The 12359-nt window shown below is 36.7% G+C and overlaps 1 protein-coding gene across 7 annotated transcripts in view; it reads left to right on the top strand.

Annotated features, from left to right (window-relative positions):
* scrib (scribble planar cell polarity protein) overlaps positions 1-12359 on the top strand; it is a 1177936-nt gene that overhangs the window by 747492 nt on the left and 418085 nt on the right. For all 7 annotated transcript variants that reach the window (XM_090386364.1, XM_090386369.1, XM_090386366.1 and 4 more), the window contains one exon: positions 262-324. In XM_090386364.1, the coding sequence (XP_090242490.1) occupies positions 262-324 (63 nt within the window). The remainder of the gene's footprint in view (positions 1-261; positions 325-12359) is intronic.

Below are 12359 nucleotides of genomic sequence, written 5' to 3' on the forward strand. Positions count from 1 at the left end.
GCTTTCTTGCATCGTATGCCTCTGCTAATGCTAATAATCTTTTCTCAGGTATGCCTTTAGGAAAACGGGCCAGAATAGTCTTAAAACTGTTCTAAAAAAAAAAAAAAAAATGTACAGTCAAAAGCTATGAGAGTCTACCGGCATGTATCTCTTATTGATATTAGAATCATCAAATATAAATTATTTATTTCCTCGAATGTAATGCATAAATGTTGATAAATGGTATTCCCATAGCTCAGGTGAAATATATATTCTTAACAGATTAATTCAGAAGGTGCAGTTTCAAGAGATGATCGTCTAAAACCAGGAATGAGGATAATTGAAGTAAGTTTTTAATGAACTGTGTAACATTACCATTCATTTAATGTATATTTAAAAATTATGTATATACACTTTAAAAGTTTATATTTAATGAACATTATATACAAATGTAAATTTCTTTTTATACTTTGAAGACAAAACATTTAATTTTTTTTACTACAATAGAACTTTACTTTAATTGTTCAAAATGCCCTCCATCAGCATTAATGCATAAGCAGCATCTATCGTCAACATTTTCATTACTTCTTGATGTCCTCTTCCTGCCATGTACTAAGTTAATGATATTCTGAATGGTTCCATGCTCCTCAAATCATCCCACAAATGAGTAATTGTTAAATGTGTTGACATTTTGTTCCATATCGTGATTTCCAAGCATACTTTCTTATTGAAATTGTCATTTTCATATTTACAATACCATTTTATAATTGCCTTTCTTTCTTCAAAACTTAATTGGGTACTTTCCATCATTTTAGTGGTATCTATAAAATAAAACAAAAATTAAATTATTGTAAAAAAATTGTCTATTTTAAGCTACAAAATGAGTTTAAGATAATTAAATTGGTGCATATCATTCATTAAATATAAATTTTTAAAGTATGTATACATAATTTTGAAATGCCATGTGTATATGTATATATATATATATATATATATATACACACATATATATGTATATATTTATAATAGGAAATATCCTCATTTTTTAATTAGGATATTTCCTATTATAAACATTACACTTATGAGTTTATTCAAGATTTCAAAATTTTTGTGTACAAAGTTTATAAATAAATAATTTGTTGTTTATAAACCATACCAATCACTATTGATTGGTATGGTACTGGTATTGGTATTGATACAAATGTGCAGACAGGCTACTAGAACTGCTCATGGGATTCTGTGAATAAACAAAGTTTAACAACAAGGACAAAGGTGATTAATCCACTGTATAAAGCAATGACTTGGCCACGTCTGGAATACTGCAAACCTCCTTTGCCCTGAATTTGGTAAACCTCCTTTGAGGAAGCATGTAGATTTGTTGAAAGGGTTTAGGAAAGAACAGTGAGATTAACTTGGGGGAGGGGGGGGAACAAAAGGATATTCTTACCAAGAAAGGTGGTTTTTATAAATTTTTTCCTTAGATGCAACACAGGATGGCTTCAAGACTAGAGGCAGAAAGTAGTGATTAATGGTTATCTTCAGACTGAGCTAATGTAAGAGGTGGGGGTCTGAGAATCAATACCCGGACCAGTCTTGTTTTTTATTTTATTGAATGACATTTGAAAAATGGGATAGAGGAAAGGAATGTGATGTCAAATTTTTCAGATGATATCAATATTGGTAAACTAGTCAATGATCAGCACCAAGCACACCTTCTTCAGGACAACTTCAGAAATGGTCGGAAAAGTGGTGTCTGCCTCAAAATGCAATGACTTACGCTTTTGGAATAGCAACCCAAAATACGATGACTGGTATGCAAGTAATGCCTCCTAATTTTTTGCTTTCAAGTGTGGTGCCGTAGGTCATTTCATGTGTCACTGAGTGGTCACTAGAGGTCTCTAGTTTCACCATACTGAGTGGTCACTAGAGGTCTCTAATTTTACCGTACTGAGTGGCCCAGTGATCGGACAGTTCAAAATGGTGGTGTTACAAATATACATCAAGCAAAAAGTGGTGATTGAATTTCTTACCAAGGAAGAAGTGATGCCTATCAAAATCTATATGCATCTCAAAAATGTTTATGGTGACAATACTGTAGATGTGAGTACAGTTAGACGTTGGGTAAGACCCCTTAAGAGTGGGGAAAATGACATTGTTGACTAGCCCCGAAGTGGCCAGCCAATAACGTCAGTGACAACAAACAACAAGGGCTAAATTGATGTACTAATCAAAGAGCTTGAATTTGTGTGTTGTGATGCAGTAGATATAAGGAAACCTGCTTATATCTCATGAAGGAACTAGGCTACAACAAGGTTTGTATCTGGTGGGTCCCGAAAATGCTGACACATGAGCACAAAGAAGTCCAGAAAGTCATCTGTACAGAACTTCTCCAGCACTACGAGAGTGAAGGAGAGGTTTTTCTTTCGTGCATAGTTACAGGTGATGAAACCTGGGTCCAGCATTATGATCCTGAAATGAAGACAGTCAATGGAGTGGCATTGTCGAAATTCACCATGCAAGAAGAAGTTCAAAAGACAGCCTTCTGTCAGTAAAATCATGGAGAGCGACAGTGTTTTGGGACAAATATGAGGTCTTGCTTGTGGACTTCTTGGACCGTGGTACTACAACCAACATAGATTGATATGTGGAAACATTAAAGTTGAAAGGCTGCATCCGTAGAGTTCGACCAGAAAAAAACCTTAATGAGAACTCACAACCCCATACAGTCTACACACGATGGAGGCCATTGCAAAACTGGGGTGCACTGTCTTCCCCACCTTCTCATAATTTGGATCTTGCACCTTCTGACTATCACTTCTTTGCCCCACTGAAGGATATACTCTGTGGAACCCATTTTGTGAATGACGACCAGCTCAAGCACAGTGTTCGTAAAGCCCTCCGAAGCAAGAATAAGGACTTTTACAGGATTGGAATAGTGTCTGACTGAGATGGCAGAAGTGCATAAAAAATGGTGACTTTGAGGAAAAATAACAGTGTGTTTATTAATGATTGAGGATTAATTGATGTAAAAGGCATAGTTGTAGGAATTCAATTTTCTGAGGAAACAAATAGGAGGCATTACTTTTGTACCGCTCCTTGTAACTTACACAGTTGGTGGGTCCAAATAAAAATAACTGAAGAAAGTGATTTGGGACAGTCAGACATGAAGTTCTCCAACTGGTATAGGCAGGTGGAAAGGGAAACCATTGTGTCCCATTGATGAATTATTGAACATATGCTTGTAGAGATAGGGAGATCATAATCCCACTGCATAAGGCATGTGTGAGATTGCACTTGTGATCCTGTGTCTAAGTATGGAGACTGCACTAGAAAAAGACATTCAGCTTCTTGAAAGGGTCCAAGATGGGCAGCTTGCCTGGTGAGATTGGCAAAAGGCAATCTCTCTGAGGAAAGACTTAGAATATATCAGCTACAGAGCTTGGGAAACTTGTGTGCCCATCTTGTAGGAGACTTGATTGAGATTTATAAGGCTATGATAGGTGAAAGCAAAATGGAGTGAAGTTTTCACTGTTATAAATGATTCCAGAAGTAGCAGCCATAAATTCAAATTATGGCAGGGAGGTTTAGACCAGATTGCAGGAAGTGTTCTTTTAGCCAGAAAGTTATTAATTCCTAGAGTAAATTATCTCCATGGGTGGCTGAAGCTGACAGCCTGAGAAAATTCAAAAATCATCTGGTCAGACTTGTGTGAGGAGGGAGTCAAATAGGTAATTTATTTATTTTTTTAGTTTATTTATTTATTATATGAAAAATGGGCATATACATGGTGACTTAATTGCAGTGTACAGGTACTCCTCGACTTATGTACTTAATTGGTTTTTTTTTTTTTTTTTTTTTTTTTCATGTACATAAGTCCAACTTCAGTCTTGTAGATACTAAATACATGTACAGTATAGTAAGTACAACTCAACGAATTTATAACCCCCAACAAACTTCACCAGGCCGTATGTACAGTATTGTTTACAGCATTTTAAGATTCATATCAGTAAAAAAGATAAGCAATCAATAACAAAGAACATGGCATGCACAAATTGCAACTAACATGATGTACACTAGTGAGATACTGAGTAACAAGTTTACGAAGCTTAAAAAATAGGAACGAAGAGATTCTGAAAATTTATTTATTTTTTATGTAATTAAAGTGCAAGGGGAAAACACATTTCACCATAATAATGTAAAACTCACAGAATTCCAGCTATCAGTATTATCGCAAATGCAATAAGATTGAGTTTACTACCCTTTTATAATAAATTGCACTAACAGAAAAGCCCAATAAACTGGAAACTGAAAGTTGTTTTTATTGTTCTATGGTAGTAACCCAAAAATGTGCTTCAGAAATGTGCCTTAGAAAAATATCACAAAGGTGTTCAAAACTGATTCTTATACTTATAACCTAATATATGAATGAAAGTGTAGTGTATTTTAATGATTTGAATTGTTTTTTTTTAATTCTATAAAGCAGTTGATTCTAGTGATTATATTAACCGGCACCTACTTATTTCACTTTACAATGGGCATATGATTGTCTCCGGAAGGAGGACTATCAGACACATGGTCTGGTAGTCCTCCTTCCAGAGACAATCATAAGCCCATCATAAAGAGGAAGGATTATGTGGTCCAACCAGACCATGTAGTCCTTCCTCTCAGCCAGTAGCAACATTTGTAAACATGTTGGCCGCATGTTTTCTGTTTACATCCTTTACTTAAAAGTGATTTTTGTATTGTGCTTGTTTGACATAAATTTATATAAAACTAATACAATTTCCATTGTAAATATGACCTTTTAAAGAGATAAATGACTTAGTTATATAGAGAAAATTTCATTTTCCAAAGTCTTGGAATGAATTACCAAAAAAACAGTGTGTTATTGGGTTCACATTACGATATTTTCATGATACAATATTGTCTCTGGAACGGATTAATATCGTGAAGCAGGGGTCCATTGTGCACATCAGTTGATTTGGTAATTTGCATATGTGGTTCAAAACTGTTGATATTTTCGATATACAATATTTTTATTAATTTTGAGAAGTTTTGTGTTTTGTATGCATCTACGAGTTGTATGTAAGTAGAGGAGTGCCAGTAGAGGAGTATAAATTTAAATTGGAAAAAGAATGTTGTGGAAATTCGCATTCAGGCAGGGAGTAATCAATTGTTGGAATGAACTTCCAAATATGTTGCAGAAGCAGTATTTTTGAATTAATATAAAGAATATTTGCTCAAATTATTAGAAGAAATGTGCAAATAAAGTGGATAAAAAACTTTTATTGTATTGTGCTGAGTAAATTTTTCATCATTTCCCAATAGTAATGTCAATATTTTTATCTGAAGAACCATGAAATCTGTGAAATTAATAGTAATCTAAAATGGATAAAATGTGAAGACATGTTCGTGATACAAAGAATACTCCCAAAACTATCATAACTTAGAATAAGGGAAAGTGACCATTCAACAGGACAGATTTTCTCTGTTCATTGAAATAACAAGCAAGCATATTTCAGAGCTTGCTCCAACCTCTGCCAATTCAATAGACTTGTATTTGTAGTCTTCTTCATCAAGCTCTAACAAAATAGAACCTGAAGAATTTGAAACTTAAAATCCTTCCTAGAGGTTTAAACTCAAAGAAACTTCAGCCTCACAGCTAGACCTTAGAGTTAAAAACTTCTGCATTTAGGGTGCCTCAGTGTGAAATTGTATATACAATGAAAGTTAGTCATGTTGTAAAAAGTTGAGTAAGGATTAAAATTGAAAGTGTTTGCAATCCTACCCAGGCATTATATCAAGGAGGGAGTACATGTTGAGAGCTTTATCAATCAATTTAGCCCTAGAATGACTGTGGAAGGCTCAGTTTTTTCTCAGTATGGTCTGTGCTTGTTAAGTGGATGGACTGTTTTTACGAGGATGTGATACACTTAAATAGAAAGGAACAAGAATATTTTCTGATGCTATTGAGGCAGTGTTATGTGGGTCAGAATACTGATAGCTTGGGGGGAGTTGGATGCACAGACTAATTAACTAGAGCCACAGGTGCAGAGATAAGTGATTCTTACACTGCTTTTATTGGAACATGCAGCAGCCTGGTGTCAGTGATTTCAAGCTCTGCTGTGGGTCATCGTGAAAAGTAAAGCCCAAGTAAATATGTGGGCTGTGCTATGGTAACTAAGAGTAAGAACAAGGTGCATGTACACTAATGCTAGGAGCATAGTAAATAAATTTAATGAATTTGAAGTACTTAAGTCATCAAATGCAGACATTGTGAGGATATCAGAGGTATGGTGGACTCAGGCATAAGGAATGCATAATTTGAATATGAAAAGTACAATGTATACAGAAAGGACAGACATGGTGGGGGGGGGGTAATTATGCTCTTAGTTAAGAAACATATTAAATCTAAGACAGTGCATTCAGTCAACATTGGCAGTCAGTGTAATGTTGAGTCAGTTTGGTGTGACAAGCACTGGGAAAACAAAATTGAAAGTAGGAGTGTGTTATAGATTTAACGACTGATGAGTATAACAAACACCTATACAGAGAAATAGAGTGGGTCATGTCCTTGATCCGGTGCACCACAGTGCTCTTCGTCTTGCACTGGGGGCATGCCATACAACACCAGTTCAAAGCTTATATGTGCTGAAGCACATGAAACCTCCTTGCATCTACACAGACAAAAATGCTTTTATTAAACTATGCAGCAAAACTTAAATGGCATCCAAACCACCCCACTTTTAATGGCCTTTTCTCTCCTAAATGGGAAAATTTTTACAAAGCATATCCATATGCTTTGTAAACCTACCAACCAGGATACGTCTTTGCTCACTGCAGGCTGACAGGCAACTTTACCTTAGTAAGATATTGTCTACTACTTCTCATACAATCCCACCTTGGACATATCATATACCACTGTGCAACCTTTCATTCATAGCCTTAAATTACACACTTTCAAAAATCATATTGCACATTGTTATATGTACAGACCCCATTAGCCCTATCCAAGCTATACAACAGAAAGTGAAAAATGATACATTGCTTAGACAGATCTGGAATACTCTGACTAATTTAAACAGAAGAAACAACATTGAATCCCTGGTCATGCAGGAATTGCTGGAAACAAACATGCTGACCTAGCTACCAAAACTGCTACCATTCCTATAGACCAATCCTTTGCTACATCTGCATCTGACCACAAGTACATTATAAAGAAATGATGTCCTGAACAATGGCAACACATCTCTCAGAATCAACCCAATAACAAGCTACTCAGTATAAAAAAAGATCTCAAACCATGGAAATCCAGTATACATGAGAACGGACATGAAGAAGTTGTATTAGCCTGATTACGGAAGGATGCACACACTTGACACATCTTTATCTACTTGCAGCCACTGACCCACCACAGTGCATAAATTAAAACACCCATCTTACTGTCCAGCATGTACTCATTGATTGCAACAATGAGCAATGAACTCTCTTTACCTCATTTTCAGCAATTAACTCTCTGAGTATTGTTCATCTCCTAGTAGCAGATACACCACACTTGGACAAAATCTTTACTTTTCTCAAATGGATACAACTCTATAATGCACTATAAACTTCAACCATAATTCAAATTGATAAAAACAGCATTGAAGTTTACCATAGTTGGGTGCTTTATGGACTTGTTGCCCTTGCGGTATAAGGCCCACAAACAAAAAAACAGGCCAATAAATTGCAATGTCTTATAATGGGGAATTTTAACTTTCCAGATATTGAATGGGATTTGGGAGTTGTTTCCTCACACAAAAGCAAGACTTTTATAGATTTATTGGATAACAGTTTTCTACAGCAGCATGTTAGGGATGTAACAAAAGAAATCAATACTCTTTAATCTGTTTGTTAGCTGCAATTCTTCTAAGAACCTGCACGTAAAAGACCCTCCAGGTTGTGGCAGTGATCACAGTGTGCTTGTGTGGGATTTATTTAAGGACATAACTATTATCAAGGGTAAAGGTAAGGGCTTTTGCTTTCATAAGGGTGACTACAGTGGTCTCAGACAGTTTTTAAATTCTATACAGTGGTATCATTTGATGATGTTCCAACAGCTAATTCTAAATTCTAATGGAAAGCACTCAGGGAAGTAACTTTAAAAGCTATTAGGCTTTTCATACAAACTAAGAAATAACATTCCAGGCTTAGACCTAAATGGATGTCAGAAGAACTGAGGAGATGTGACAGAGAAGAAAAATGCATTGCATTCATATAAATTATCAAGTGATACAGAAACCTATTTTAGATATAAACTAGTCTAAAATCATGTCACAAAAGATCTTAGGCATGCCAAGGCAGATTAAGAGACGTTTCTGGCAAAGAATGCAAAGAAAAGCAGCAAAGACTTCTTTACTTATATTAACAGTACAAGGAAGGAGTGAAATCACCTTGATCCACTTGATGTTGATGATTCTGCTCAGGTGGCAGACAAACTGAATAGATATTTTGCATCTACATTCATGCATGAGTCCTTTAGGGAGGGGAATGTGCAAGAAGTTCATTAAACTTAAGAGGGAACTAAATGATTTGTGATAACTATGAGAAAAATGGAGGAGAAATTGTTGAGTGTTTTATGCTTAACATAAAAAAGGCACCTGGGATGGATAGCAAAGGGGTAATCAAACTCTTAGCCATAATTATGAGAGTATCTTTTCAGGAGAGATCGCTATGGACTGGTGGTGTGCAAATAAATCACCAATTCCCAAAGGGGAATCAAAAGGTGACATTATTAATTATAGAACTGTTAGCTTGATATCTGTTCCATGAAAATAATGAAATCTCTGGTTAACGAGGTAATCCAGGACCATCTAGATAGGAATGCAATTATACTGGCGTCACAGCATGGATTGGTTAAGGGATAATCTTCTCTGACAAATCTGAATGGATACTATGATGTAGTAACAAGGGAGCATGGAAAAAAATCACTTTGATATCATATACAGTCAGTCCTCGTATAGCACGATAGTTGTGTTCCTAGAAACCCTCATGCAATGCAAAATTGTGCAATATAAACAACAGGCCCTATGGGAAAAATAGGGTTAGGTGCCGATCACCAAATTTTGAACACACATTTGTAACCAAAACATTACCAAACACAATAAATAAAATTGTAATAAAATACTTACGTATTTTATTACGACTATTACATAATAAAATATTGCTAATGCTTTTGCTTCTATCGTAAGCAAACTTGTTTTTTGTTTGGTTTTTCTATCAAAACAGATGACAGCCATTCCATCTCTTCCAATTCTTTGTGTCTTAATCTAATGGATTTTAATTACACTTTGAGTTGTTCCTGCTATGAAAGTTGTTTTTATTTTCTCTGCATTCTTGGTAATTCTCGGCATTGCCTCATTTAGGTCTGTAGCATGTGCAATATCACATGGTCTTTCATTTCGCTCAAGGGGTTTCACAATTTCATATTTTTTCTCTATCGACAGAGGCGGACTGGCCATAAGCCTTACCAGGGGAAACCCCGGTGGGCCGGAGGCCACTGTGATTTTGACCATAAACCATAAAATGAGGCCACTATAAATTTTCCCAGGTAAGAATTTTTGATCCAGTCCGCCTCTGTTTATCGATATTGCTTTTCTCTTTCTCTCTGAATCTGCAGTGTCTTCACCAGGATGCTTCCTTTTCATACCTTTTAAGTATTTAGCTCATTTTTAGGGAATAAAGCACAATTACATAACGAGGAGGCACGCTTGATACACATAAACAAAGCTGTGCGCGTGTAGCAACTGAATAAAGAACACCGTAAAGGCAGAGATATACTATTAACACCTCACATTTTACTAAAGCACATTTTTAGGGATTACTACCATAAAACAATAAAAACAATTTCCAGTTGCGTTTCTGCTAGTGGAATCTGTTATAAACTGGTAGTAAACTCGATCTAATTGCATTTGCAATTATACCGATAGCTGGAATTGTGTTGGTTTTTACGTTATTATGGTGAAATGTGTTTCCCCTTCACTGATTAAAAAAAAAAAAAAACATTAATACATTTTCAGAATCTTCTATTCATTCCTATCGTGTTGCATTCGGTTGGGGTGATTCTGCGTTCGACTGCCATTTCTTGTAAACACAAAGGCAAATCGTGCATAAGCGAATTCGGTTCGTGTTATTTAAGATATCGTTCCCCTATTTATAAATTGTGTATGATCGAATTCGTGTAGTGTAAACACTTGTTATACGAGGACTGACTGTACTTGGATTTCAGGAAAGCTTTTGATACTATTTCACATAAAGGACTATTGTACAAATTGGAGCAGTGTAGATTGAGGGCAGGTTACTGCTCTGGATAAAGGGATGGTTGAGTGGAAGGAAGTGGGGAGAGGGGGGGTTGTTAATGGATAGGGCTCTTCATGGGCTTATAATATTATTAGCAGAGACTCCTGGGGTTCAATACTGTGCCAATTGTTATTTTCTATATTTATTAATGATATTGACATTTAAGCCAATAACATGGCTTAAATGTCTTGTAGGTGATACAAAAGTTGGCAGGTGGTGAAAGACAGTAATCATGTAAGCTACTGCAACATGATCTAAAACAGGCAAATGGGCTGAGAAATGACAGTTGAAATTTAACATTGACAAATGCAAGGTATTACGTATAGGTAGCAGTAGTTCCAGATTAACATTTCAACTGTGTGGTACTACATAGTTGATGTGTTAATTTCAAATCATTCAGGATAGTGGAAAATGAAAATTACTTGGGGATAATTGTGCGGACAGGCTGCGAGGACAGCTCATGAGTTTTTTCGTATGATGTGCAGGAATTTTGCTGGTAGGGATAAGGAGATGATTATCCCATTGTATAAGGCATCAGAAAAACAATATGGCTTTAAAACAGCCTGCAACACTGAAGACGCTATCAACAATCTAATCACCCAAGCAATGCACTCAGCTTTCAAGTACTCCACTTTGCTTATTGGAGGCTTGAAGTGGTGAAACCCATGTTTAGTCTCTAGAGCAAAGTTTCCGGCATCCCCCTCCTCCCCATACTTCTCCTTCAACCCATGCACGGTACTAAGTACTATAGGTTTTGATACCTTTCGTGTTTGGGGTTTTCATTAAAAAAAAAAAAAAAAAAAACTCTCTTGCTATATTGGTGGACTTTGCTGGAGCTTTCGACCACCTGTGGTGGCCCAGCGTACTTTCGAGACTTCGGCAATCGAATGTTTCTACTGACCTATATAACAGTTTTTTTTTCTTACCTAACCAACAAAAAATTACGAGTTACTAACAAATATCAGACAGTTACCAGATTCATCCACCAGGGCTGTCCGCAGGCTCTGTGCTTGGCCCATTCCTCTGGTCTATTGCCTTGGACGAATTCCTGGGCTTGGACCTTGGGGGGGGGGGAACTAAGCTAAGTACTAAATGAAAATATCTAGCCGCCAAAATCCGGGAGTATGCTGCCATGATCGGGAGAATGAGCAGAGCCGACTGGGGCCTAAAGCACAAAGCTCTGACCCTCATATACAAAGCAGTATATGTCCCGATAGTTTGCTTCAATGCTTCCATCTGGTACAGACAAGCTACACTAGCAAAAAATAAACAGAAGCTGGATACAATTCAAAGGTTCGTGCTACTATCAGTTAGCAGGGTGTACTGCACTGTTAGCACCCCTGTCTTGCAAGTTCTAACAGGATATCAGCCACTCTACCTAGAAGTAGTCAGGCGAGGCCTATATTACCACCTTAGGAAAGGAACACCAGCTGAAATAGTAAATCTCCAGCTGGATCTTGCAAATGACCCCAAGATAGAGAAGAGGAGAATCGCCCAACAGCTACAAGCGATATGGCAACAGAGCTGGGAAACCATGCAGAAAGGAGACATCATGAGGCGATTCCTCCCAGCTATAAACCAAACTCACCCAAAGCCCCCTCCTTGGTTCTCGCCTGGTCTGCCTATGACATTTCAATTTGAAGTGTTGGTCAAGACATCAAAGGCGGATATTGTTGGGATATCAGAGACGTGGTGTCACACAGATATAAGGAATGCCGAACTGGAATTTGGGGAGTACAATGTGTACAGAAAGAATAGACAGGATAGGAAGGGAGGAGGTGTTATGCTGTTAATAAAGAAAAACATAAAATCAAAAGAAGTGCAACCAGTTGATATAGATGAACAGTGGACTGTTGAGTCAGTTTGGTGTGACATAAGCACTGCAAAAGCAAAAATAAGAGTAGGAGTGTGTTATAGGCCTAATGACTTGAATGAGTACAATGAAAAATTGTACAGAGAAATAGAGTGGGCTAGTAAATCGGAATGTCTTATAATGGGGGATTTTAACTTCCCAGATATTAACTGGAACTTGTGGGTTGGGC

This window comes from Mastigoproctus giganteus, chromosome 12, assembly GCF_048544385.1.
Source record: "Mastigoproctus giganteus isolate SK-2022 chromosome 12, ASM4854438v1, whole genome shotgun sequence".
Lineage (NCBI taxonomy): Eukaryota > Metazoa > Arthropoda > Arachnida > Uropygi > Thelyphonidae > Mastigoproctus > Mastigoproctus giganteus.